Source organism: Camelina sativa, chromosome 11, assembly GCF_030686135.1.
Source record: "Camelina sativa cultivar CO46 ecotype springtype chromosome 11, ASM3068613v1".
In the NCBI taxonomy this organism is placed as follows: Eukaryota; Viridiplantae; Streptophyta; class Magnoliopsida; order Brassicales; family Brassicaceae; genus Camelina; species Camelina sativa.
In genome coordinates this window covers 1,147,115-1,173,036 of record NC_141890.1, presented here as the reverse complement: position 1 = coordinate 1,173,036, position 25,922 = coordinate 1,147,115, and the positions used below count along the sequence as shown (strand labels likewise).

Below are 25,922 nucleotides of genomic sequence, written 5' to 3'. Positions count from 1 at the left end.
CTTGTTTTCCTTTTTTTTATCATCGTTTCTTGTTAGCGAAGACGATGAAGAGAAACGGCACAAAACTCACAAGAAATCAAGCGTTGGACTTGGACTTGGAGCCAAAGGCGAAAGAGAAGCAGAGGAAGAAGGAATCGAAGAAGAGAATGCTAAAAAAAAGCAGAGCATGTGATTGATTTCTCTGGTTTGTAATGACAATGATTGATGATCAGATTGATACTAAAAACACGATCAGACAAATAGAAGAGACGCGAGAGACTAATCAATCCATATACTTATAGACTTAGGGTTTCCATCAAACTTTCCTTTTTTTTTTTTATGACCGTTTGAGTTTCAAAGTTTCCTTTTTTGTTGTTATTACCGTTTGGTTATCAAGTTTCCATTATCCATTAGACATGTGACTCAAAGGTTTTTCTTTCGCTCGTTGCTTTTCTATCTAGAGAAACAGAACAGAAGCAGAGGAACTTCTCTGTTTTATTTCTATAAACCGCTATTAACATCTCTTTTATCTATATCAAACACAGCATCTCTCATTAGTTTCATTATATTTTTAAGACCATATAATATACTTAGGTGTAAAAGATATATATCGGAATAATCAAGCAGCAACGACGTCGCTTAGAGCTTCATCATTTTCATTAGCATTATTATTGATCATATGACCACATGATCCTACTTGACATCCTCCACCGCAATTACCGCAGCCAGTGGAACCACCAGTGCAGGATCCCCCTCCCATCTTCGACATCCCACCGCACCTACCGCCACCGCACCTGCCGCCTCCGCCACATCCACCTCCGCATCCACCGCAACCTCCACAACCACCGCAATGACCACCTTCTTCTTCAACCATGTTCCCACAGTCACCGGTAGCGTTTAGCTCCTTCGAAAAGCACCTAGCACCACCATTGATCTTCTCTGTCGCTACCTCAACTGGACTAGTCGTGTCCACGTTCCCACAGCCAACGGTAGCGTTTAGCTCCTTGGAAAAGCACCTAGCACCACCATTGTTCTTCTCTGTCGCTAACACAACTGGACTAGTCGTGTCCACATTCATCATTGTTTCTTCTTCTAGCTTCACTTGACTCAAAACAACAATCTCATTGCTTTCCTCTGTTATGAAGGCTTTATTTGTGGTTGCAGTAAAGCCTTCATTCTTAAGAAGATCACTGAGTATGAAAGCAGATACAATTCCAGGCAAAACCAGCCAGTTCTCCTTTGCCTGCATTTTAAATAAACCAGAATCAGAATCAAAATGTGGATTTTGAAGTTTCAAAGTTTTGAACTTTATACCTCAATAGAACCAAACTTCAAATCGAGTAACCCTGCAGCTTTACCATAAGGATGTTGCTTTGAAAATTCAACAGCAGTCATAAAATCTTGCTCGCTCTTTAGCTTTGCGTTATGTTTTGGCTCATACTCCAGCTTTCTCCCGGAGTAAAACTTCACCATTCGAGTACCAGAGAGCTCAAACATAGGACCATCTTTGGTGGGATCGCTTGTCTGCTTAAGTGACCACTTTGAGTCAAGCAGAGACCAAAAACTGCCATCATACTCTGCTAAAACATAAGTTTCACCACACTCCTTCACACCAATCACTTGTCTTCTATCAGCTTTTGGTGTTGCGTCGTTGGAGTTCCTCATTTGGAGACTGATCACCTCTGTTTCGGTTTCATCAACAACGCGTGTAACACTCTTAGCAAGACGTACCTTTCCCATCATTGGAAAGAAACAAGAGTCTTTCAGTGACGGTCTTGCTTGAACCAATTGTAGAACTGTTGGACTTCGAGTTGGAGGGGTGAACGAGACAGCGACTCGCAGAGAGATGGGGTTCGGATCATCTGTCTTTCCTCTTTTAGTTGGTGTTAACTCCAGCCACTTCTCAACAGAGAGTTTAGTAACTGGGAAAAGAAACTCTGAAAGCGATAAAGAAGTGAAACCTAAGCTTTTAGACTTAGAAGACATAACTTGGAAACTTAGCTCTCCTGTAGGCTCACAATGGAACAAAGCAACTTGCTTTTCCCCACAAGACTCAGATAAAATGGTAAGCCTACGCTCAGCGTTAAAAAGAGAATCCGGCTGCGTTTTGCTGAACACAACAAAGACCTTTCCTTTGTGAGCGTCTGGTAAGTTCTTAATCCCAACAATCTCCAGGATAACCTCAATGGCTTTCACCTCTTGATATTGGATTACATTTTTGAACTCTTCCTCTTTCGCAGTTGATTTCTTGCCCGACCAAACATAAGGAGAAGTTATTACAGGCTTTGGGGTATTACCGCGGTTCATAGCACCGGCTTTCCAATACCTTCGACCAAATGTTTCTTCCCATTGAGCAGTAGTTCCAGAGAAACCAGTATCAACCTTCTTACCTTTGCTACGGTCAGAGTCTGTATCATCATGCTCCAACACCTTACCAATCATCTTTGTCAAATCATTGCCGTAAGAGAGAGCGTGAAGTTGATGTGTGTGCCAGATAAGATCAATATCGTAAGTCGGAACACAGAAAAGCTTAACAGAACTTTCTCTGTTTCTCTTGATCAAATAGAGAAATGCTTTGTATCTAGCCACAGCTTCTTGCAGAAAGACATCATTGTCCACATGAGCTCTTGAAACCTGCGACAACAAAGATACACAACACAAAATCCAATTACAAAACCTTTGCAATAAAGCGGGTTTGTGGACAAGAAGTTGACAATGATTTTTACCTGGTAGTAAAATGGGCATTGTCTCTTGACAGCTGAGACAAGATCATAAGTGGTGCATTTCTCAAGAGCTGAGATATCCTCTGGCTGATCTGAGATTGCCTTATCCAAAACAAGGTCATAAGGCTCCGTAGAGTACAATCTTTTCCATAGAGCTTCAGTTAGTGATTTGCTGTTTCCACTAACAGAAGATACAACACCGGAATTGTCAAGAACTCTCCCATAGAGTTGCTCACAATCAGACTTGTATCTCACCTGAAATGATTAAACAACATTTTGAGCTTCTATACTATACTATCCAACACAATAAAATTTAACCGGAGATGAAATATCGATTTAGATTTACCGGATTAAGCCTGTGGCAATGCCAAACCCATTCACAGTCAAGAGGAGGGACTAATGGTCCTTCACAGATCGAAGAAGACTCAGTGTATTTAGCAAGCAAGGGAAGCCAGTAAGCATTGTATCTGTAAAACAAAATCACTCAAATTTGAGAGTTTTTGAAAGATAAAAAAGAACCCTAACTTTAGATTCGTAAGACTAAAGTTACCTGTAGATGGCTCTTGGGAGTGCAGGGCCATCATAGAGCCAACGGTTCCGATCAACAGCACCGAGGAAGTGGAGGTGTTTCTTGGCTGCAGCAAAGAGGTCAACGCTTATCTCTATCTTCTGGGATTCGATCCACTCCAAAGTTTGCTCCTTTTCTTTCTCCATCTCTTTTTTCACCTGCAAAAATACGAATAGAAAAAGTCTATAACTGACCCAACAAACTTTTGGTCTTTTAACTTGTTAACTTGCAAGAAAAGAATACACGCTTTTGAAAAAGTATGAACAAAAAAAAAGAGAATCAAACTGTACCAATGGGGAAACTTCTTTTGATGAAGCTGACTCTTGAGTTTTGTTTGAGGGAGAAGGAAGACTTCAACAGCCGCTATTTATAGCGTTGTTCTCTTCTTTTCTTGAAATTACGATATTACCCCTGTTACCGGAAGGTCTACGAATTTTAAAATCCTTGCATACTGTTTTCCTAATGTGATTATTTAAGTAGTACATTATTAAAATTACTTATATGCCATTAGTTTTAATTTCATAATCAACAACTTATTCGAGGAACAGAGAAAGCATGTCCCATAATTTGCTGACATTTTCGCTTTTCTTTTTTTTCATTCAGTTCAATGGAACGAAGAGGTTAAGTACCACAAGCAATTGAATTTGAGCCTTAAAAACGACAACGCCTGCAACATGACCAAGTCTTTTCTTTGAGCTTCTTTGCCCACATTTTCCTAGAAATTGTTATAATTTATCAAAGAGATTTTTCAAAACAATTCAATTACCGTCTTTCTTAATCTAATCAGAGAAAGGTAAAGTGGTAAAGTACGAACAATCTTAAGTGGTTATACAGCTTTAAGACTCAATTGAAATTGACGTCCCGTTAACCGGTCAAGACAATAACCGTAAATTTCATGAAAAAAAAAAACCAATCAACTACATCCGAGACCCTTAATAGGACTCTCAATAGGTTTCAAAGATATCAAGAGTACCTTTCAGAAAAGGTTTTTAAATACACAAAACTAATCAAATTTTGTTGAGGGCGATAAGCATGTAAACTTATTTGGTAAAAAAACCTGAATTCATGTATGCAATCGGTTAGAAACCTCACTTCCTCGACCCGCTCGCCTCCTCAAACTCAGCTTCAGGCGTCTGCTGATCAGTTCCACTTGAACCCTCTCCAGAGGGTCCAGAAGAATCAGATGATCCGGATCCTTTAGACATGTGTTCTCCGATCTTTGACACTGCCTTGTTCGCAGCTTCAAGCTTAGCCTTGATGTCCTCAATATCCTCACCAGCCATAGCAGTCCTCAGATCAGACACTGCAGTTTCAATCTCAGAGGCAACCTCTGCTGGAATCTTCTCTCTGTATTCACTCAAGCTCTTCGCAACACTGTATACTGTAGTATCAGCACTGTTCCTCAGGTCGATAAGTTGCTTCTTCTCTTGATCTTTCTGTGCGTTAAGCTCAGCTTCTTTGACCATTCTGTTAATCTCATCGTCTGAGAGACCACCTGAAGATCTGATTGTGATCTGTTGCTCTTTATTTGTGGCTTTGTCTTTCGCTGAGACTGTAACGATACCATTTGCATCAATGTCGAATGTCACTTCGATCTGTGGCATTCCTCTCGGCGCAGGTGGGATCCCAACAAGGTCAAATTCTCCAAGAGTTTTGTTGTCAGACGCCATTTCACGTTCTCCCTGAAGAACTTTGATTCCTACTTGCATCTGATTGTCTGCAGCTGTGGAGAAAACCTAATAACCATATCACAATGACACAATTAGCAGTCAGCTTATAAGACATAATCTGATATTGTGCTCTGTCAAGATTCATTACCTGAGACTTCTTTGTGGGAATAGTGGTGTTTCGGTTGATTAACCTGGTGAAGATTCCTCCAAGTGTTTCAATACCCAGTGAGAGAGGAGTCACATCCAACAGAAGCAACTCCTTCACATCACCACGGAGGATACCACCTTGAATGGCTGCTCCCATGGCAACTGCTTCATCCGGGTTAACACCTTTACAAGGACTCTTCCCAAATATCTCAGCAACTATCTCTTGCACTTTGGGAACACGGGTCATTCCACCAACAAGAAGAACCTCATCAACCTCCTTAACTGAGATTCCAGCATCCTTCAGGCAGTTTTGGCACGGGCATCTTGTTCTCTCAATCAAACTGCCAACCAAAGCTTCAAACTTTGACCTTGTTAAGGTTATGTTCAAATGCTTTGCTCCTGAAGCATCCGCTGTAATGAAAGGCAGGTTGATTTCGGTCTGAGATGTCGAAGAGAGCTCAATCTTGGCCTTCTCTGCAGCTTCTCTCAGCCTCTGGAGCGCAAGCTTGTCCTTAGTCAGATCAATATTATCCGTTCTTTTGAACTCACCAACCAAGTAATCCAACAAAGTGTTGTCAAAGTCTTCTCCTCCCAAAAAGGTATCTCCATTTGTTGCTTTAACCTGATAAGAGGAAATCGTCATATACCCACAAAAGAAAGAAAAAAGAATGCAAAATCAAGAAAAAAATAACATAGCCGAAGAAGAAACAAGGCATTACCTCAAAAACACCACTTGAGATTTCCAAGATAGAAACATCAAAGGTTCCACCTCCAAGATCAAATACTGCAATGACACCTTCTTTGCTGTTCATACCATATGATAGTGCAGCAGCTGTAGGTTCGTTGATGATCCTCTGGACATCAAGACCAGCGATTTTCCCAGCATCTTTTGTAGCTTGTCTCTGCGCATCATTGAAATAAGCTGGAACAGTAACAACAGCTTTGGTGATAGATTTCCCGAGGTAAGCTTCAGCAGTTTCCTTCATCTTGGTGAGGACATTAGCTCCAATTTGACTGGGAGAAAACTTCTGTCCATTTGCTTCAACCCAAGCATCACCATTAGGTGCTTTAACAATCTTGAAAGGAACCATTTTCATCTCTTTCTGTGTCTGAGGATCACTAAAACCTCTCCCAATCAAACGTTTGGAACCAAAGATCGTGTTTGTTGGATTGGTCACGGCTTGACGTTTAGCCGGTGTTCCAACAAGAATTTCTCCCTTTTGGTTAATAGCAACCACTGATGGTGTGGTTCGAGTTCCTTCGGCATTCTCAATAACTCTAGGGGTCTGCAAAAACACGATCAAAGTCAATACCTTAAGAATCCACAAGTCAATACCTACAGAATCCAGAAGCCCATATATCAAAAATATGATATCAGAGTTGAAAGAGTTTACCTTTCCTTCCATCACAGCTACACAAGAGTTGGTAGTACCCAAATCAATACCGATAACATCATTCCCCACAGGCCTCGAGCTACATATAGAGAACAACACACATACACGAAAGGATAAGAGATAACACAAAGAAGTGATTTAGTTCTTCATTCAAATACCATAAGCTGAAAGGTTGATGTGTTACCAGAAAGGTCTCGCCAAGTAACCCAACTTCCCAAACAAAGACGTCTTTCCATTTGCGGAAGAGATCTGCAGAGTTAAGAATACAAACAGTGTAAAGCTTCAATCCATATTTGAAACCATTCAAAAGCCTCAGTCGAAGTAGATCGCTTCATAAATGAATCAGAAAGAAACATAAAGTACGGAACTTTAAGAAACCTAGATCGAAAACCCAGAGAATCGATTCTAATACAACACAGTAACCCAGATTCAACCCTGTTCGAATTTGGATAAGTACTAACGAGTTCAGATCCAGAAAACCCCAAACGTGACTTTTCTGAAGCAAAAAAAAAGGAACATCAAAGGGGAAAACACATACGGATTTAAACGCAGATACGGAAGCCGTTTGGACTTCACGGCGGCGAAGGGACCGTAAAAGCGCGACGGAGGCCATTTGATTGGGAGAGAGTCGGTGGAGATTTTTTAAGATCTCAGGGTTTTAAGGTCGGAGAAGACGAACTGAAATGTTTGGCTGCTGTGCTACGCGTAGGGTTTAAGACCTTATAATAAAGGTTGATTAAAGTCCAAAATTACTATTATAACCTTCTCGTTTTTTTAAGACAGTACTATAGGTCACGGGGTAATAAAGGAACACAAATCTAAAAATATTCGTGGGCTACAAGTATTATGTTGACTTTTCTGACTAACCTGGACCCTACATGGGCTTATTGACCTCATAGCCAGGCCCAAAACAAGATAGATTTTTTGCTAAAATATTAATTTATAAATAGACCTCATATTTAGTCGTTATTGCAGTTCTAGCTGCAAATTTTACAAAAATACTCGCTCCCCCCCTTCTCACCTAAATTGTTCATGGATTTCACAATTTCAGTTCAAAAATTCTTCAACAGAAGTATCGTCTTCCTTTTTAGGATTTTCATCAGCCACGACTGTTTTCTTGTCTAAGTACTCATCTTCGATCGTGTCCTTGAGGATGAAAAGCCGCTGAATAACGATAGGTTGGCTCATCTGTTTAGCTTCTTTAATGTCAGTTTCTTCTTTGTTGAGATGGTAAGCATCAAGCATTATCTTTATCCACTTATGCAGCTCCTTCGGCGTCCTGTGTGCTCTCATAAGCTAGTTAGCATCATTGTTGTGGTTAAAAGATGAAAACACTACAGTTTGGATATTTTTTTGAATGTTACTTACGTGTATAATGCTTTAGGGTCTTTAGCTTCATGGTCATCTCCGGGAGAGAATGCTGTTGCTAGAGCAGAGAATCGTTCTTCGGGGTCTGTTATGTTGAGTAAGTACTTTAAAAGTTTGATCTCTTTCGGTGTGATGCTTCTGAGACTGCTCTTTGTAGCTTTGTATAAATGATACATTATGTCTTTAGCCTGTTCAAATATCCAATTTTGATATGAGAAGACTGTAAAGATCAAAGCTTTTCTTTCTATAATCGTAATGCAATTACCTCGTTAGTAACAGTTTGAGACTCTTTTGCAGCAGCATATGCACTGTTGATTAATAAGATCAATGACGAGTCTAGCTCCTTTGCCTTGGCTAAACTTCTGATCTTTTCGCAAGCGGCATCGACTGATGGAGAGTTTAAAATGTCATCAAACTTGGCTTGAGCAGCATCTAGAGTCTCAACACTCTCCAGTGTATTGTCATAAGCACTCACAGCAGATAAACACCTAGTTGCAAGCCTAGCGACAGCTGCTCGAAAAAGGAAAGAAACAGTCATGATACTGTGAGAATCAACAATTTATAAGTAACATGATTAATGTTTTTTAAGTACCATCCCGGTCTTCTAAGCCATCAAGAGTTTCTGATAACAAAGCTACATAGCGGAAAAACTCTCCCGTGAAGTCTCTGCGTCTCTTGGCAGCTATTGCGTTTATGTCTGTTGGGTTTTCTTGAATCTCCTTCAAAAGGTCATTGTGCTTCTCCATTTCTTCATCTATCTGCAACATGCTCACACTCTCTCTAAGTACACAACAACAACAAAAACTAATCCTCGAAACCAGAGTTGAAAGATAAAGCACTATAACTACCTTCTTAACTTTGCTTTCCAGAGAAATAAGCTTCTGCTTTAATATAGGATCAGTTTCGGCATCAGCTCTCATTCTGCAACGCTTATAGAAATTAACACTGTACTTGTTCCATTCATCTCTTAAAACCAAATACGTTTTCCATTGTTTAACTTTAGGTTTCTCGTTCAAGAACAGATCAATAATCTTGTCACAGAACTGGGCCATAGTGTAGCCATCAGCAACCTCAACTTCCATAGGATCCTCAACAGAGACTCTTACATCAGTACCTAAACACAACAATTCTATCTTCAATCAAAAAAGCTTTGTAGCAATTATCTACAAAACCCCTTATCTAAAGGCGACTGATAATTCAAATTAGAACCTAAAGGAAAGGACTTTCTTGGTAAATAAACAGAAAAGGTGAGAGATTTAAGGTTTATGATGAGCTTACTTGTAGTGACAGTGTCGGTAGCAAAGGTGATACTAGTTGAGATTTTGCGTCTCCTTCTTCCTCCATTGATGAAAGCAGAGAAAGGGAGAAGATGGGTTCGAGAATTACTGGGCGGTAAAGATAGTAATTTATCAGCTGAGGAGAAAAAGATTGTTGTTTCTAGTATATTCGCCATCTTTTTCTTCGGAACTCTGTGTCCGTCTTGGTGGCGAAACGACGAGAAACGCCTGAGGATAAGAAGAGCAAAATTTTCTATAAAACGTGTTAACATTGATAAAATCATAACTTTTGGGGCAAAGTTGTAAAGTCTATTAAATATTTGTATCATGTTGAAGTTTTTAAAAAAGGGTAATTTTTAGGAACATGAATGAGCAAATACCAAAATGAGAGACAAAGATGCCTAGATTAGATATTACAACTATGTGAAGAAAGAATTAAATTTGGCAAAAAAGTTGTTATGCGGATTACTAATAGGATAACATTGCATAATCTAGGCATATGTTACTTTGTGATTTAAGGTTTAAAAAGCATACTATAAAACCAGTATACAATATAGTACTATTTAGATATTTTTCATTACATAATTACAAATAGAGTTGTTTTAACTATGCGTCGTCTTGAGGCTGACCATCTCCAACAACTTCAATGTTGCTGGTATTGAACTGAACACGAAGCTTTCCCATACTGAAATTAAGAACTCTTGCATCCATACTGTATTGTATTTCTCCATCAAATAACATCTTCCTTATGTAATGTTCTACGTCCGATCCTATCAATCTCAATGTGTACTCCGTTAATGGTGCTCCCTGTCCAAAACAAAACACCACTAAGTCTCTTCTCATTATCTCTTTCTTAATCTTCAAAAACAATGTTAATGACTCTTCCAAATCTAAAAAAAAAAACAAGTACACTTTATTTCATTATTATTGGTTAATCGTTATCATTACCTCGTAGTGGTCGACGAGTTCTTGGAAATAAGAATAGACCTTATTACAGCTTTCATCATCCCACACAAACTCTTCAGTAGGGTCAAGAATCAAAGTGAGTTTATCCATCTGCGACTGGTCAAACTCACAAGTCTCTGGATCAATATAAGCAGCGTAGATCCTAACGTGACGTGTGACACTGCTTAGCCACTGACCACCAAACTGGCCCATACCCTTGCTCTTCACGTTCAGCTGTTTCTCAACTGGCCTCAATGGCGTTGGCTGCTTCTTCATCTTTTCTGTTGATTGCTCTTCTTTGATTGTCTCTGTTTCTTGTACCTCGAGAGTACTGTCTTGTTCAGGATTTGTCACTGCGAACGCCTTCTGTGTTGTTCTTGGTCGGATTTGAGAAACCATAGGAGGATGTAATAGAGAAAGCTTGGTGCAGGCAGTGTAAGAGAATGATGCAACCATTTTTTTTTTTGTCTAAGAAATGGAAAAAACCAGATCAAGTTGTGAGAAGTTTTCCGGTTACAGAACCATATTCTATATAGAGATTTGATGAGATTGAGAAATGACCACAGCTTATGGATGAGCTTCTCCCAGATTTTAGGTTTTATTTGTCTCTTTTTTTTTGTTTTCTTGGTATTTTGTGGTTAAATCTGAAGTCACTTGTGATATAAAGACAATCTTCTTTAGGAATTCACTGTTTTATTGTATGTGTTACATCTTTTGGTTTTTTCTTTTTCTTTTTTTCTATTGATTTAGATTTGTATACATAACAGAGAATACTCAGATCATTATTTTTTGCATAGCGTAAAATAGACAATAACAGAGTTTTACATGTATCATCATCTATACATTCCATGGAAATTCAAAGGACAATAAAAGAAAGAGTTGTGAGATAAAACATTTTTAGTTCTTGTACTTCATGGTTTCTTTCTCAAACCCAATTGTTGGGAACTGCTTAGCGAATTCCTCGACTTCATGGCGCAGCTTCGCAATCTCTGATTGAATGGTTGAAGAAGATTCCATTGCTGACACAAAATCCTTCAGTTTGGTTCCTGTTTTTAGAACATAACAATTGAGTTCAGTCATTGTTTATATAAACAGATAGCATGCATCATGATCAGAGAAATGAAAAACCTTGAGCTTCAGATTTGACTTTGAGAGCCAACTTCACAGCTTTGTCGAAGTATTCAGCTACCTTGGCAAAGTCTTCCTCAACAAAGCCTCTGGAAGTGAGAGCAGGAGTACCTGAAAATAACAATGGCAGAGGATATAGGAAGAACTCCCACCATTCGCATATACCAAAAAGAATAAAAAAAAGCTTAAATATGATTTTTATACCCATTCTGATTCCACCAGGAACCATGGCAGAAACATCTCCAGGAACAGTGTTTTTGTTGGATGCAATGTGAACAGCTTCCAACACTTTCTCAACTCTAGATCCATCAATACCCTGCAAAAAAAAAACGATGAAAGATGTTTTAACTATGAAGATAAAAGACAATAATGTAAATGGGTACTGCAAATTGATCAAGTGACCTTGGGTTTCAGATTCACTAGAACCAGATGGTTGTCAGTTCCACCAGAAACAAGTTCATATCCTTTCTCCATCAGAGTCTGCACGAAACAACAATGTAACCATTTAGAGATATAATCAAATTAAAGTAGATACTACGCCATATGTGTTTTTTCTTTCCTACACTCAATTAGTACCTGAGCAAACCTTGTACTGTTACTCAGGACTTGCTCTTGGTATGCTTTGTACTCTGAAGTAGTTGCCTGCATTAATCAAACCATTTGAAGGTTAAAAAAACCGAAAATCCAGTAAGCAACGTTTATTCCATTTCATGACTCACTGTACCTGTTTCAAAGCAACAGCTAGTCCTGTAATAGTGTGGTTGTGTGGGCCACCTTGAAGACCAGGGAATACAGCTTGATTGATCTTGTCTTCAAAATCATACATAACCTTTCAAGACAACAAAAATGAATGACATGAAAGAGTGTACATAAATCTAAAACGTTTTGGTTCAAATTTTGGTGTTTTTTTTTTACCTCTTTTCCTTGTTTGTTAGTTTCCTTAACACCTTTTCTGAAAAATATCATGGCTCCACGGGGTCCACGAAGTGACTTGTGTGTTGTGGTGGTTACAACATCTGCATAGTCAAACGGTGAAGGGATAACACCAGCAGCAACTAGACCACTGATGTGTGCCATATCTGCTAGCATGACAGCTTTTTGCTTGTTACACACCTGGGGAAAAAGTTTGAATTAGAACTCTTGATTACAACAATTTGTTGTCATTTTCTCTGTACTTAAGGATGTGATTGAATTACCTTTCGGATGCGGGCATAGTCATACAATCGAGCATAAGCACTTGCACCAGCAACAATCAATTTTGGCCTGAAAAGAGTAGCACTTTTCTCCATCTGCATATCAAAATGATGACTTGTAATTGTAAGATAAACATACGAAGAGGGGTACTTATACCATATGAAGAAGAGTTAAGAACCTGATCGTAGTCAATGTAGCCAGTGCTCTCATCCAGTCGATAGGGCATTGTTTCAAAGAAGATAGACACAGCAGATATCTTCTTGGTGTCAGTCTGATGAGAAATAAGAGGAAAATTGTTATACAATCAGAGTTTGTAGAGTTCCAAAATGACATCAACACAGAAAGACTTGTGTACATTCATAATAAGATAGCACATTTACAAAGTTATCTTGAAGGTACCTGATAACCATGAGAAAGATGACCACCATGAGGAAGATCAAGTGCCATGATTCTCTCATGAGGCTTTAACAATGCAGTGTAGACATGGAAGTTGGCCGGAGATCCAGACAAAGGTTGCACATTCACTGTGAAGACAGGACAGGAATAAGCCATCAAAGGATTGATAAAGCAGTCACAGTCGATTGGAACTCAGATCATATTCCAGGAAAACGCATAAGAACGAATTCTACATAATTCAGATTTCTTGTTTCTCATATACTTGGAATGAGTAATTACCTCCCCACTTTTCAGGATCTAACCTGAAAGCTTCAAGAGCGCGCTTCTGGCATAAGGTTTCTGCCATGTCTATGTACCTACAAAGCAAAAACGTACTTGAAGTCATCATCTTTTTCAATTCTTATTTACAGAGATTGATCAAGCAATCATGTCATAATCTACAACTGAAAATATGGGTCAACATACTCGTTTCCTCCATAGTATCTGGCACCAGGATACCCTTCACTGTACTTGTTAGTCATCACAGACCCAACAGCTTGCATCACCGACACAGATGTGAAGTTCTCAGATGGAATAAGTTCAAGTCCCTTTGATAACATAAGTGTTATACACATCCAACTCACAATTATTAACAAGATTTAAATCTCAGATACAGAGTAGAGTAATAAACCTTCCATTGCCTAGCTTTCTCATGCTCAATAATGTCAGCAATCTCAGGATCAACCTCCTCTAAAGGTGCGTTAAGCTGTTTTGGCCACTGCAACGAACGTTTTACAGACACAAAAATAGGTTTATAAGATTCAGACCCTCAATTTAAAACAAACACAGAACTTCTAAAACAATCAAAACCATTGCTTCAACCGCAAGAAAAAACTATAAGACAACAAGAGATAAGTAAAAAAGATTGGATTTTGTAAAAGCTCACAGTGACACGAGATCTCTCCTTCTCATCAACAGCTTCACTGGGCAAAGAAGACTGCAACGAAACAACAACAACAAAAAATCAGAAACCCAAATATAAAAATCGAAACTTTTTTCAGTCCGATGATAAAAACCCCGATGAAAGGAAGAAACTTTACCATGTAGCAAGAAGTGGATCTGATAAGAGGACGAACGGGTTTGTCAATTGAAGAAGAAAGCCTCCGAAGAGCCATCGCCATGGCCATTTTTTTTCCTAAACCTCTGTCTCTCTCTGGTTTGGAACCCTAGAAACAGATTTGAGTCATAGACGAATGAAAGAAAAAAAAAACCCCCAAAAAAATTGGGTTTATCCTCAAGGATAGATGAAGAGAGATTTGTGGCCTCTGCTTTTGGCTGAGCTTTTGGTGGTTGCAGTCGATTTTTTTCGAATTTTTTCCCTCTTTTTTACGGAAAAAAAGGAATTTTTTTCTTATTTTTATTTTGTTGTTTCTTTGTCGTTATCTCTCAGGTCACTGTCTCAGCAGCACTACACCACCAACCTTTGTGAATCGTGATGATTTGGTGACGATGAATGATACGTGTGTTTCCCTTATTTAAAGACTGAACCTTTATGGTTTCTGGTTAACGCAGTCAACGATAACCGATTTTGTTATCCCTAATGTTAGTTTCCAAACCGGTTTAAAATAGCAAGTTTATGAGACACTTTAGTTAGGAACTAAACTCTCGTAAAAACATAAACATATATACAACTACTACTGTTTATGTTTTTTAATTAATGATTCTATGATTCTAAACGAAGACAATATAATACTCAAGATGAGTATTACAAACACCGGATTTTTAATTATATGCTTTTAATTATATATATATTTCAAATCGAAATGCACAAAGAAAGAAAGAGAAAAATATGATTGGTGTTAATTAGAAGAACCATCATGCTGTTTATCATCATATATGGCTTAGTTTTACCAAGCCTTTGGATTGTTCTTCAACATCATAGTATCTTCAATCTGTGACAAAGTTTAAACGAGTTACATAATATATATATATATATATATATATATATATATATATATAAATGCTTATAGGGTTTTTTTTTTCTTTTTTTGTGGAACGTCAAAAAGATCAAATAAAATTCCTACCTTAATTGATGTTATTCGTTTGCTCTTGGTGGGGTCTCGTAATCGGAATGCTCGGGTTGGCTTAGTTGCAGCCGAACCTGAGTGTGTGATTCATCATCCGTAACAGCTCCCAGTTCACGGTGTATAAACCCGTTTGTGCTTGCCGTGTAAGCCTGAAAAGTTGAAGCCATCACTTCAAAGCTCTTATTCTAAGCAAATGGAGTTTGTATTAATATACATGTTTGTCACCTTCTTGTATAGCTCCACATTTTCTTGATGAATCCGTTGTACCTTCCTAGATAAATCGAGGTTTTCCTGATGAATGAGATTCCTCTGCACCAAGATCAACGCAAATACCATAATCATTAAGAATTGTAACTTGTGTTCTTTTGAGAAATTTACGTACATATATGGGTAAAGAGATATTTGTGTGGATATATATAGTAGTGACCTTTTGGCTTAGTTCTTGGATTTCTTGAGTCAACATTAGTTCCTGTGAATCCGAAAAAGCAATCGGTTCTATTGGATTCCATTGTGTAATATTGACAATCTTTTGAGTGATACACTCCAAAGCATATATAATACAAGGTAGAGAGTATTTATATACCTTTTTCATACGAATTCCACGCAAACTTATCTCAAGTTGATTCTCGAGACTGTTTAACTCGTTAACGCTTAGACCATTTAGTTGTTCTCCCATCATTTGCCTGTTTCATAGCAAACACAATCTATAAGTACAAGTTTCTACATTTCCTTGTACGCCCTTTCAACAGATTTTTTTTATCAAACATATACATGTATATATCCTTATATATGTGTAATAAAAGTTCATACCGATGATTTTCTTGCAAAGCATGCAATTCTTGCCTTAGAACCGCAGCTTCGCGCTGCCAAAACTATAATAACACAGAACACAAATAACTTATCAAACTTAGAACTCATTTCAATATACACGATTCTAAAACCTCAATCAATAATCATATATATTTGCATATTTGTCAAGATATGTATGTATATACACCTTGACTTCTGATGCTGGGTTCAATAATTGTTGTTGCTCGATCTTGCTCTTGTTGTATCTATCAATAACTGACTTCATGCTATTCAAAAGATTTGATATTAGTACGTTGTTCATCGTATATAATTCACTCATATCATATCATCTATCACAGTGAAGAACATATAAGATATCTTCCAGAAGTTTATCCGACTCCTCCATTAATTAAAAATCTTTCATACGTAAAGGAAAAACACATAGCCTTGAAGTTTCGTACAGTATCAGTATTGTTTAATATATATAGACTATTTCAGTCATTGCAGTGGCAAAATACAAGAAATTTACACACGCTGGTATATATTCACATACATTCCACACAGAGCCGTGTTAATGATTCTAGAGGCTTGGGGCGAAATTTTGTAATGTAAAATTTTAGAAAACTTAACTAACAATATATCATCTAAAATTTGTGATAAAAAAAATTATAGAGTTTTTGAATCAAATACTAAAAAGATGATAACAAAAAAGTTAATAATAATGATGATAAAGTTTAAATTTATAGTTAAAACACTTAAACATTGAAATTAACTGAATAAATCTATAAAAAATATTTGTCAAATGTGGCCTAAAAAAATATGATCGAGGATGTGGCCTAGGGCTATTGCCCCATTTTTTATTAAGTAAGCACGGCACTGATTCCACAGAACATATTAACTTTCACTAATATGATTTTGTTACACACACATGTAAAAACTAAAGAAACTATATATAGACTAAATAGATGCTAGTTTCCATTTTCATTAAACAAAAATTGCTTAAATGTTTTCCTTTTTTGGGTGTAGATAACCAAGCAAGAGCTTTAAAGCGATATATTCAGTTCTATGAGCTACAAAGAAAGAAAAATCGAAGAAACTTATAATAAGGGTCGGTCTTAATGCATTAACATGGCACACTTACTATACTAATCAAATCCAAGAAACAATAAGGCATATCCTAGTGTCAGTAAGTTTTAAGAATCGTACTCAACTATGCTAAGTTTCATATATCTTGTGGTTCATGAACTCTCACGATACATGAGACAATGGTATCATAAGATAAATATGAAAAGTTAACAATGCTCGCAAACGTTGAGACCAATGATTAATCCCTCACATAATAGGTTTTCTACTATCCTTACTAAGAATTTATCAAATATTTGTTTCGCATTATAGAACCTTTGTATTTGGTTAGTTGAACTGATATCTTCTTTAGAATTTAGATATATATATATATATATATATAGATAGATATATATTTTTAATCTGTATATTGTATTCGGAGAATGGATAATTCGTTTTTCTTGTCTATGCATTTATATATGTCAACTAAAGTTTTATCAATGAGTAATTTACATATGAAAAATTAATAATGAAAACGAGTATACAGAGTCATTCGGCAGATATAACGTTAAATATACAGAATTATCATGTAGATATAACGTTATACATACATAGTTATCTTACCATAATGATAAGATTTTACACAAATATATCAAAAATTTATTTATGTTTTTGTGAGTATAAATAGATAATTTGTTATTTAATTAAATTATAAATACTTTTTTAGTTTATTGGTTTTGAGAAATTAATTCCCTCTCCATACAGTCATTCAATCTTGTGGTCTCTTTATACCTATGTTTTAGCTTTCCAGTACTGATGTTTGAGCATTCACTTGTTATCGATCTCATCTACCTCTGAAACATATCTAAATTCGGAAAAGCGAAACACTGAGCCTAAGCTATATGTCAATGTCCATAATACGTGTAGAAACACATAAACACATGTTAAGAAAGTACTTCAAAATATACTGTGTACACATAATCACCCAGATATGAAGTAAAGGAACTACTTCAAATCATTTTTTCCATACTCAATTTTAATATTTCTTTGTTCTTAAAAAAATAGTTTGTCGGCTATTCATACACATCTTATTGTACATACAGCAAAATGTAACATGTTCTACCGACCGCCAGATGCGAAAATTTTACCAGTACATACAAATAGATCACACAGGTACATATATTTCACTGAATACCCCCAAGCCTTGCAAACAAAACCGTAGCATAAAATCATATGAAACCCGTACACACACACTTCCGTATATCCACGAAATCAAGAAGATATGTAAAAATTTCAAAATTAATAATTTTAAAAGAAGAACCTGGAGCTTGCAAAGTCATAGAGCTTTCCAGTGCTAGAGAAGATGATGAGACCGACCTCGGCGTCACAGAGAATAGCTAGCTCTTTGGCTTTCTTGATAAGACCCTTTCTTCGTTTGGAGAAAGTGACTTGTCTACTTGTTGAATCATCGATCCTTTGGATCACAATCTTCCCTCTTCCCATCAATTTTATCCTCTAATTGATTCTCCTCTGGTTCTTCTCTTTTCTAGGGTTTTGGTTTGTAGATCTCACCAATACCAAAAGGGAAACGAAGATGAAGATGAACGAATAAGGAGAAAGAGAAAGGTACAAATAGAGAGAGAGAGGGAGAGGAAGGTTGAGCCAAGAGTCAACAATCTATTCGAGGAATAAACTAAGTATATATACGCATATATGCACACCCATAAACACACTCACCTCTTAATTTGAGACATTTTTTTTTGGTAATTTTAATACATAGTAGAGTACTATATTATAGTCCAAAAATAGTATTTCTGTGTGATTTTATCAAACCAACGAAATAGAAAGAAGTTCTTATAAAGTTCCTAGGTTAAGAGAACATATAAATATAGCATAAATGTATACAAAACTTTAATCACTGATACTTTTATATATATAACATATACTTTATTGTGAGAGAGATAGTGGAAACTTAATGGAATTGTTTGGATATATAAAAAGGAGTGAAACAATATTAAACGTATAGTGTGAGTTAGGTAAATTTTCATTATCAATAATATTTCCTTTTTTAACATGTCCGTACATATTTATAATTAAATTCTTAGTTTTTTTTTTTTTTTTTCAGATGTCATGTGGAAATAGTGAATGGGTGCATCACAGGACTGTGTTTCTCTGACAAAACTCTCTAGCTTTATATGCTGCTTTCCTTAACTAATAATCTTTTATAGATGATATAAAAACCAGTATGGACCTTAATTATGGTCATAGGAAAACAGTATATACTATATATTATATCTGTACAAAAGATATTTACCCAAAAAAGTAAGAGAATGGATCGAACAAAATACATAGTACAAATAGATCCATATGGCATTCTGTAAAATTACAAATGAATAAATTAATTTTGTGTCAATGAAACTGTATAAAACAATTTAAAGTACACGTGTCAGACAGGAACTTGGAGTTTCGGAGATTCACCATATTAATTGTTTTGTCGTAAGTTTCCAAATATGGCAAGAAATTATAATATCAGTCAAGTAACTAACGTCTGTTACTTTCGATGGCTTGATGCTTTATTTGTTATCAAAGCAACAGCTGATACAAATTCATATTTTAGAAAACAAAATTCTTAATCGTTAATACAGAAATTTTAAATATACTAGTTGACAAAATTAAATTCTAAAAATTTAACATATAATCAGTGTTGTGCGTGCTATGTAAGAAACTTGATTTTTTTTCAGATCCAGATAACATAAATTTTGAAAATTAAATCAAAGCAGAGAGAGAGTAGGTAAAGTTATACTTTATTTGCATATATATCTTTAGGTATCTCGAGTAAAAGTATTATATATTTGCAGTTTTTAAAACTCATACATATGATGACCTATTATATACATGATACATAAATGTATATATGTTCTGAAAATGCAATATGCATTTGTGACAGGCACACGTGGGAGAAGCAGGAACAGCTCCTGAGAAGTGAGAACACCAATTGATGGATGCCTTCGCACGCTCCACCGCAGAAACCGTACACCTGATATCCTTTTTCAAATTGTTTTGTATTTTACTTATTCATATCATTTTTTTGTTGGTGCAAAATTTTGATTCAGTAAATTACTTGACTCCCATGGTATTCCATTAATGTTTTCATTAAATAAAAGATAGTTTTATACGTTATAAATTTTAAAATATTGTAGATTATTAGATATTATTAATTAGTAACTGAATGTAAACCATAAATATTAAGAATTTAAGATGTTGTGTTGATAGTATCGATATCCGCACTAACCAATACACATGTTCTCGTGATCCAATCAAAAATGAAACCAGACCAAATTAAAATTGGTTTAGATGTAGCAAAATTTCTTATAAACCGAACTAACTAAACCAAATTCAAACCCTAACGAAATTCGATTTGATATCTAAGATTCACAGGTGGGACCCAGATGGATAACATGGGTAATAAAGATCACATAAGGACCACGTGGGCTGGACTGCTTCGAACCAATCACATCTCGAATCTCAAACTCAAACTCAAACTTGAGATTTTGCTCTTTTTTTCTTTCTTTTCTACTTAACAAAAAAAGAATCTTAAAGTGCTTCCAAGTGACCAAATCCCCAATTATCGTCGTCTTAAGATAAAAGATTTAGTCTCATTCACGCCAGGTGTCAATCATCAGCGAATCATTTCGATTTTACCAATAATAATCATTATTATCTTCACTTCTATGGGTTCTCTTTTACGTTTCACGTTTTCAAAAGCTTTAAGTTTTCCCAAATCTACAATTTAAGGTGAAGTATACAAAATCATTCTACAGTTAGTTACTAGTGTGTCATCTTCGTTTATTTTGGTCTTCATAAGCCCCCTTAACGATATCTTTGTATGTATGCGTTTCTTCGTTGCTGTCATATATAAGAACTAATCTTAAGAAAATGTTTCGTAATGACTAAACCATATATCTAACTTATGTACAAATAAGCTGGTTGCTAAAAAGAGTAATAGGTTTCACATGTGACCTAATTCTTTGTACCAAAAAAAATGCTTATTACAGTGTCTTATAACACACCCATACTGACTATATGGAATAGCATATATATATATATATATATATATATATATATATATTCATTAATCACAACACTGTATATTATGTTTTCTAAAAACACCTATTGTTTTATAGAATACAGTCTTTCTCAGGTGATTCTTGTAACTTTACACCAACAAAGCATGTTACGTTAGCTATTTGCCACACCACTTGAGCGTTTACAAAACCAGACTGTGTTTTTTTGAAGTATAATTAATGCTATATTTTGGATCGAACTTTTGATCATGTTATACATATAGAGATATCATCATCAACCAGTGGCGGATCCAGGATCAAAAACTATGTGGGACACTAAAGAGGATTTTTTTCTTTAGCAATAGAAAACGTTGAGATTTGAGAAAAAAGAAAACAAATGGAAAATAAGTGTTGATGAATGGGTTTGAACCCAGCTCCTCGAACACAATGTAAGGCACTTTTCTCCAAATGAGCTAGCAGATACTATATTGCAAGGGCTAGTAAAAAGATTTTTAAAAAGGAGTATGGGGCACGTGCCCCACCCCCTTTAGTTGTAGATCCGCCCCTGTCATCAACAAAGTTATAGTTTTCATTATTCTTCAAAAATTCATAATTAGTCTACCATTTGACACCATTTTTTTTTTAATGTAGTTACGTGTTGGCTATAGAAAGTGTTTTTTTTTTTGGTTGGTGCTACAAAATTCACGTGAGAGATCGAGTACTCGGAGTGGTAGTGTGAATGATAATAAACCTTATTTAGATTATATATCGATCACACCAAGAAAAGGATAAGGTGTTGTCGCTTTTGATGTTTTTAAAATTAAATCCCACATGATCTCTGGGTCCATAAAGTTTTTAATTAACCTTCTTTTTCAGATATCCGAAGATGATAATTAGTATATATATAGTTAGTAATTGCAAATGTCGAGTTTAAAAAGATAGCCTTGGAACTTGAAGACTGGTGGAAATTGTACTAAATGTTCCAAAGTTGTTGGCCATTATTTCATTTTTACTAGTAGTTTTTTAAAATAAAAATAGTACCTTTTATGAGTTAGTCCTCTGATAGTAGTAAGTAATATTTAATAATTTCAAGATTTGATACTATATCAAAGATAAATACAAATATTAAAGAGGAACTATGGTGTATTGGCTCTACAAATTGCTAATATTGAGTCTCCTTTTATTGGAGATATAAGAAACTAGCTTTCGTATAGTTTTTGGACATACATGATCCAGAAAGAGACATATATTGTTGCAGTGTTGCATAGTACTTGGTGCTCTTGAAAAGCTTATTATTTAGAGTTAAAAATTTGAATTTAAAAGTTTTAGTATTAGATTTTAGATTAACGATTTCATACTATAGTTGCATCTTAATTAGTGTTTGATATAAGACAATGGTCATTGAAAATGAAGAATGAACTGCACAAAGTTTTTTAATCAAATATCAAATTCCTTACAAAAATTCTGAAACATATTTATTTTGCCTTGAAGATAGATAAAAATAATATACAATGCTATAAATAACAATTTCAAAAAAGTTTCAAACTCTTGAACTTTTCGATATCAAATCAAAATTTTCTCCATCAATTTGTTAGTTGTCACCATAAACATGTGATGAGTGGTACTAACAAATGTTTTTGAATGCATGAATGGTACAATTTGTTTAACTCATGAGATTTCTGTTAAACAAGTTAAAAAACACAAGTTTATAAACAAAAATGAGTGGAAATTATTTGAACCAGTTAACTTATAATTTATTTCAATTTACTAATATATTCAAAATCTGAACCAGTTTTTCCTAACCAATCCAAAATTATATTTGACATCGGATTCATAATATTTGACACTTGTAGCTTTTTATGAGTTCTTTATCCACAGAAAATTTGTTGCTTTTTGTAAATAAACGCTACTAATACTCTTAACGTAGTTTGTAACTAAGCGTTGTAGATAATTGTATCAAATAGTAGCAAATAATTATATATGTGTTTGTAGCTAATTTGTAATAACTTGCTACAGATTGTTACAGGGCGTAATTCCGTTACTACCAAATAGTTAAAAATCAAATTTGTTTTAATTCAGTAACAAATTATTTTTCGCTACGAATACCTCCTTATAACTATACAAATTGTTTTTACTAGTGACATTAAAAGGTTTTTTAGTTGGAATTTTTTTTTGGATGTTTTTTTTGTTTTGAAGAAGGCTTAAAAGTGTTAGGAAAATTGAAGAATACAATCGAACTCGGACGACCAAAAGTCAGACACACTAAACCAAAGCAATTTCATTGAGATAATATATAGTATTAAAATTTTATAATACTATAATTAACAATGCAGTCGATATCAACGGTAACACTAGTTGAAAATGTCATCATAGCTCACTAGATATTAAAATTTCATATTTAAAAGATGATTCCTTACATAGTTCTTAAAGTAATCCTGAAAATAAGAGAGCATAATTTAAAGCGATAGTGTGTTGCATAATTGAGTATAGCTCAAAAAGGAATAGACAATTGATTTAACTCAGAGTGCCCAAAATGTATTTGTCATATACAAATTAAATAGTTTAAGTGATCATAAGATCCATGATTCGTCCTAACAAGAGATGCCCCCTAATTTAGTACAACTGTATAAACTTAAATATGTGATCGATTTATAACTTAAAGTTATGCAATATTTGTATGTTGGATAAATGTGGATCATGTCATAAAATAATCATCCCTCGCCCTGGACCCGGGTGATATATAGAAGCTAACAAAAATTTGAAATTGTTCCACTTAATATATTTGGAAAATCAAATACTTTTTTTTTTGAATTTGAATTCAGATAGTAAAAATAAGATATCTGGATTTTGAATATCAAGATATCTGGATTTTGATTTATTTTTTATATATGAGTTACATGATATAAGTTATACAGATAAGAACAATATAAATGTAAAATCTGGACTTAAATTATCAAGATATCTAGATTTTGAATTTAGTTTTAATTATCAAGACTAAATTCTATTAATACTGATCTTAGCTAATTGATTTTGAATGTAAAAACTGATCTAAGCTAATTGATTTAATTAAAATCCAAGCTAATTTAGTTTTAATTATCAAGACTAATATTTAGATTAGATCAGTATTGAAATTTAATATTTTGATTAGATCCATCAAAACTAAATCAAAATCCAGATATCTTATTATTTCTGAATTTAATTATGCAATTTTGTACTTATTATATGTTTTACTCAATTTTATAGATAATATATATATATATATATATAATTAACTTTTTTCTCTTTTCCTTCCTCCACATCAGCATCCACCTAAATAATGTTATTCTTTTTTTTTGCATTAAAAATATTATTTTAAGTATTCAATCATTGCATATTTATTATTTATAATTAATAATAGTATAAAATAAATTAAAAACAAATTAAGTAAAATTAATTAAATTTAAAATAGTAAAAACAATAATATATACTTGTTTTAGTAAATAATATATAAAAATAATAACTATATAAAAATGAATTAAGTAAAATAAATGAACATTTTAAAATAGTAAAAGTAATACTATGAATTTATTTCAGTAATAATGTTATTAGTCAAATTTTAACCAAAAAATATTATATTCCAAAATTTAGAATGAGTTAATTAGTTTTAGAATAAAAGTAAGATTTTAGTGCATGGTGGAGTAATTTTTTTTTATGTAATTGTATTTATAAAATTTTAAACATAAAAATAAAATTGAAGTGAAACATTAGTTTCTAAGAAACATATACTACAAAGATTTATTATGAAATTTGACTTAAAGAAAAATAAAAGATTAATTACTCAACTCAACTTAAAAGTTTTGATCTAAAGCAAAGACATTAATTGTAAGAGTCACACTTTTTTTTGTGAAAACTAATCTTAAAGAAATAATCTATCTAAAAAACAAAATCAATGTTCACAAAATATAAAAAAAATGATATGTAACCTAATATAAAAAGTGACATGTGTTTTTTTTTGTTTTGAAATGTTAAATTTATTAATCAACAAAAAAAGAAAATTAAGTACAAAGAGGGTTGAGAGAGCTTGGTTTGGTTTGAACTAGTTAGTTAATAGAATTATGTTTGGCTCTACAAGCTAAGCTAATATTAGCTAACTACTGATCTAATCTCTGTGGAGTGCCATGATTCGATGGGCAATTTGTAAGAACTATCTTTATTATTTTTTCTTATGGCCCATAAGTCCATTTTCTAATTCTCAACCATTCGATGGGCATTTTGGGTTAACGATTTCATATATATAACCAATTTCCCACCATGGTTAACTAAATGAATCGTTCGGTATTCAGGACCAATATGGATCCGATACAGATTACCCAAATTCTCAACCATTAACCACATTCCACTTGTACTTTTAGTACTTACCGCCACAATCAGCAAACATTACATTTTCTATAACGCAACAAGGTCCAATAGTGTATACTTGCTAGGCAATGGCTTCCAAGTTTGAATCTTTATGTCGAAAGCCTCATCTCCCGAGTCATGGATGATTCCTCCAATTATATATATATATATATATATATATATATATATGTATATATATATATATTTTTTGTATGAACGTAAAAATATATTCAAACAAAGCCTTGTGTTACATTTTTTTTTTCCTTAGAGAGTTTTGAGATTAAGACAAAAATTGAGGGTAAAACAGAGCATAAACAGAGCACGACATGTTGAGGGCGTCATCCAGTTTCTTCGATCGATCCTGGCTGAGAGATAAGACACAATTACAATCAAGCAGACGAACCGGCTTTGGATCGCTTGTTGCCGAAGGTTCCGCCGATTTGGTAGATTTTGTATCGGTCTAAATGGGATAAATGGAGTTATCATCTCGAGGAGGCGTGTTAAAATCCCATATGTGGTTCTTGGTTTGAAGGGGAGATTGTTGGGATACAAACCAAGTCCCACATCTGATGTTTAAAGAGACTATCATTAATATATAAAGTGTTAGGGTCAATCCACTAATTGTCAATTGGTTTTTAGTTAAAAACCCAAGATAAACCCAAATTTATTAAATTCGGGCTTTACTGTGGGCTTCCAACTCAAAACCAATTAGCAATGAATAGAGAGACTCTAACCCTTTATATATTAGTAAATCCTTTCACATCTTTCTGATGTG

At 34.6% G+C, this 25,922-nt stretch overlaps 6 protein-coding genes across 6 annotated transcripts; all 6 read right to left on the bottom strand.

Moving 5' to 3' along the window:
• Nucleotides 1-454: 454 nt before the first annotated feature.
• On the bottom strand, nt 455-3,743 carry LOC104720967 (glycine-rich domain-containing protein 2-like). Its single transcript, XM_019232738.2, has 6 exons — nt 3,561-3,743; nt 3,253-3,428; nt 3,049-3,169; nt 2,706-2,957; nt 1,294-2,613; nt 455-1,222 (listed from the first exon to the last, which is right to left on the bottom strand). Exons 2-6 carry the CDS (start codon nt 3,414-3,416, stop codon nt 599-601), a joined length of 2,481 nt encoding a protein of 826 aa, XP_019088283.1. The 5' UTR covers nt 3,417-3,428; nt 3,561-3,743; the 3' UTR covers nt 455-598.
• Nucleotides 3,744-4,123: 380 nt separating this feature from the next.
• LOC104720966 (heat shock 70 kDa protein 9, mitochondrial) lies at nt 4,124-7,253 on the bottom strand. Its single transcript, XM_010438866.3, has 6 exons — nt 7,020-7,253; nt 6,666-6,730; nt 6,482-6,560; nt 5,807-6,373; nt 5,089-5,709; nt 4,124-5,006 (listed from the first exon to the last, which is right to left on the bottom strand). Exons 1-6 carry the CDS (start codon nt 7,092-7,094, stop codon nt 4,359-4,361), a joined length of 2,055 nt encoding a protein of 684 aa, XP_010437168.1. The 5' UTR covers nt 7,095-7,253; the 3' UTR covers nt 4,124-4,358.
• A 16-nt stretch (nt 7,254-7,269) lies between these two features.
• On the bottom strand, nt 7,270-9,408 carry LOC104720965 (uncharacterized protein At4g37920). The gene is made up of 6 exons (XM_010438864.2): nt 9,128-9,408; nt 8,698-8,963; nt 8,442-8,607; nt 8,115-8,359; nt 7,850-8,037; nt 7,270-7,760 (listed from the first exon to the last, which is right to left on the bottom strand). The coding sequence occupies exons 1-6, from the start codon at nt 9,396-9,398 to the stop codon at nt 7,529-7,531; spliced, it is 1,368 nt and encodes a 455-aa protein (XP_010437166.2). The 5' UTR covers nt 9,399-9,408; the 3' UTR covers nt 7,270-7,528.
• A 231-nt stretch (nt 9,409-9,639) lies between these two features.
• On the bottom strand, nt 9,640-10,734 carry LOC104720964 (NAD(P)H-quinone oxidoreductase subunit M, chloroplastic). Its single transcript, XM_010438863.3, has 2 exons — nt 10,075-10,734; nt 9,640-9,933 (listed from the first exon to the last, which is right to left on the bottom strand). Exons 1-2 carry the CDS (start codon nt 10,525-10,527, stop codon nt 9,733-9,735), a joined length of 654 nt encoding a protein of 217 aa, XP_010437165.2. The 5' UTR covers nt 10,528-10,734; the 3' UTR covers nt 9,640-9,732.
• Nucleotides 10,735-10,842: 108 nt separating this feature from the next.
• Nucleotides 10,843-14,426, bottom strand: LOC104720962 (serine hydroxymethyltransferase 1, mitochondrial). Its single transcript, XM_010438861.2, has 15 exons — nt 13,869-14,426; nt 13,715-13,765; nt 13,460-13,546; nt 13,255-13,376; nt 13,069-13,145; nt 12,793-12,917; nt 12,572-12,664; nt 12,396-12,488; nt 12,115-12,312; nt 11,924-12,028; nt 11,776-11,841; nt 11,602-11,679; nt 11,404-11,515; nt 11,200-11,310; nt 10,843-11,117 (listed from the first exon to the last, which is right to left on the bottom strand). Exons 1-15 carry the CDS (start codon nt 13,953-13,955, stop codon nt 10,969-10,971), a joined length of 1,554 nt encoding a protein of 517 aa, XP_010437163.1. The 5' UTR covers nt 13,956-14,426; the 3' UTR covers nt 10,843-10,968.
• A 105-nt stretch (nt 14,427-14,531) lies between these two features.
• Nucleotides 14,532-18,609, bottom strand: LOC104720963 (agamous-like MADS-box protein AGL21). The gene is made up of 8 exons (XM_010438862.2): nt 18,028-18,609; nt 15,853-15,931; nt 15,666-15,727; nt 15,439-15,538; nt 15,283-15,324; nt 15,081-15,164; nt 14,853-15,004; nt 14,532-14,720 (listed from the first exon to the last, which is right to left on the bottom strand). The coding sequence occupies exons 1-7, from the start codon at nt 18,207-18,209 to the stop codon at nt 14,864-14,866; spliced, it is 690 nt and encodes a 229-aa protein (XP_010437164.1). The 5' UTR covers nt 18,210-18,609; the 3' UTR covers nt 14,532-14,720; nt 14,853-14,863.
• Between the last annotated feature and the right edge of the window lie 7,313 nt (nt 18,610-25,922).

Bases quoted from the DNA above. Each gene is read 5' to 3' on its own strand.
- LOC104720967 (XM_019232738.2), bottom strand. From the start codon at position 3,416: ATGGAGAAAGAAAAGGAGCAAACTTTGGAGTGGATCGAATCCCAGAAG. The intron at 2,958-3,048 runs GTAAATCTAAAT...TAATCATTTCAG, and splicing joins ATTGCCACAGGCTTAATCCG to GTGAGATACAAGTCTGATTG. The intron at 1,223-1,293 runs GTATAAAGTTCA...TTTAAAATGCAG, and splicing joins TGAAGTTTGGTTCTATTGAG to GCAAAGGAGAACTGGCTGGT.
- LOC104720966 (XM_010438866.3), bottom strand. From the start codon at position 7,094: ATGGCCTCCGTCGCGCTTTTACGGTCCCTTCGCCGCCGTGAAGTCCAA. The intron at 6,731-7,019 runs GTATGTGTTTTC...TTAACTCTGCAG, and splicing joins CCGTATCTGCGTTTAAATCC to ATCTCTTCCGCAAATGGAAA. The intron at 5,007-5,088 runs GTAATGAATCTT...TATGGTTATTAG, and splicing joins TTCCCACAAAGAAGTCTCAG to GTTTTCTCCACAGCTGCAGA.
- LOC104720965 (XM_010438864.2), bottom strand. From the start codon at position 9,398: ATGTTAACACGTTTTATAGAAAATTTTGCTCTTCTTATCCTCAGGCGT. The intron at 8,964-9,127 runs GTAAGCTCATCA...TGTTGTGTTTAG, and splicing joins TACCGACACTGTCACTACAA to GTACTGATGTAAGAGTCTCT. The intron at 8,038-8,114 runs GTAATTGCATTA...ATATTTGAACAG, and splicing joins CTCAAACTGTTACTAACGAG to GCTAAAGACATAATGTATCA.
- LOC104720964 (XM_010438863.3), bottom strand. From the start codon at position 10,527: ATGGTTGCATCATTCTCTTACACTGCCTGCACCAAGCTTTCTCTATTA. The intron at 9,934-10,074 runs GTAATGATAACG...TGTTTTGGACAG, and splicing joins AACTCGTCGACCACTACGAG to GGAGCACCATTAACGGAGTA.
- LOC104720962 (XM_010438861.2), bottom strand. From the start codon at position 13,955: ATGGCCATGGCGATGGCTCTTCGGAGGCTTTCTTCTTCAATTGACAAA. The intron at 13,146-13,254 runs GTATGTTGACCC...TTTGCTTTGTAG, and splicing joins AGATACTATGGAGGAAACGA to GTACATAGACATGGCAGAAA. The intron at 11,311-11,403 runs GTATAAAAATCA...TGTTATTTTCAG, and splicing joins TCCTGGTGGAATCAGAATGG to GTACTCCTGCTCTCACTTCC.
- LOC104720963 (XM_010438862.2), bottom strand. From the start codon at position 18,209: ATGGGAAGAGGGAAGATTGTGATCCAAAGGATCGATGATTCAACAAGT. The intron at 15,165-15,282 runs GTCACTACTATA...ATCTTGGTGCAG, and splicing joins TCCAAGAACTAAGCCAAAAG to AGGAATCTCATTCATCAGGA. The intron at 15,005-15,080 runs GTGACAAACATG...TCAACTTTTCAG, and splicing joins ATGTGGAGCTATACAAGAAG to GCTTACACGGCAAGCACAAA.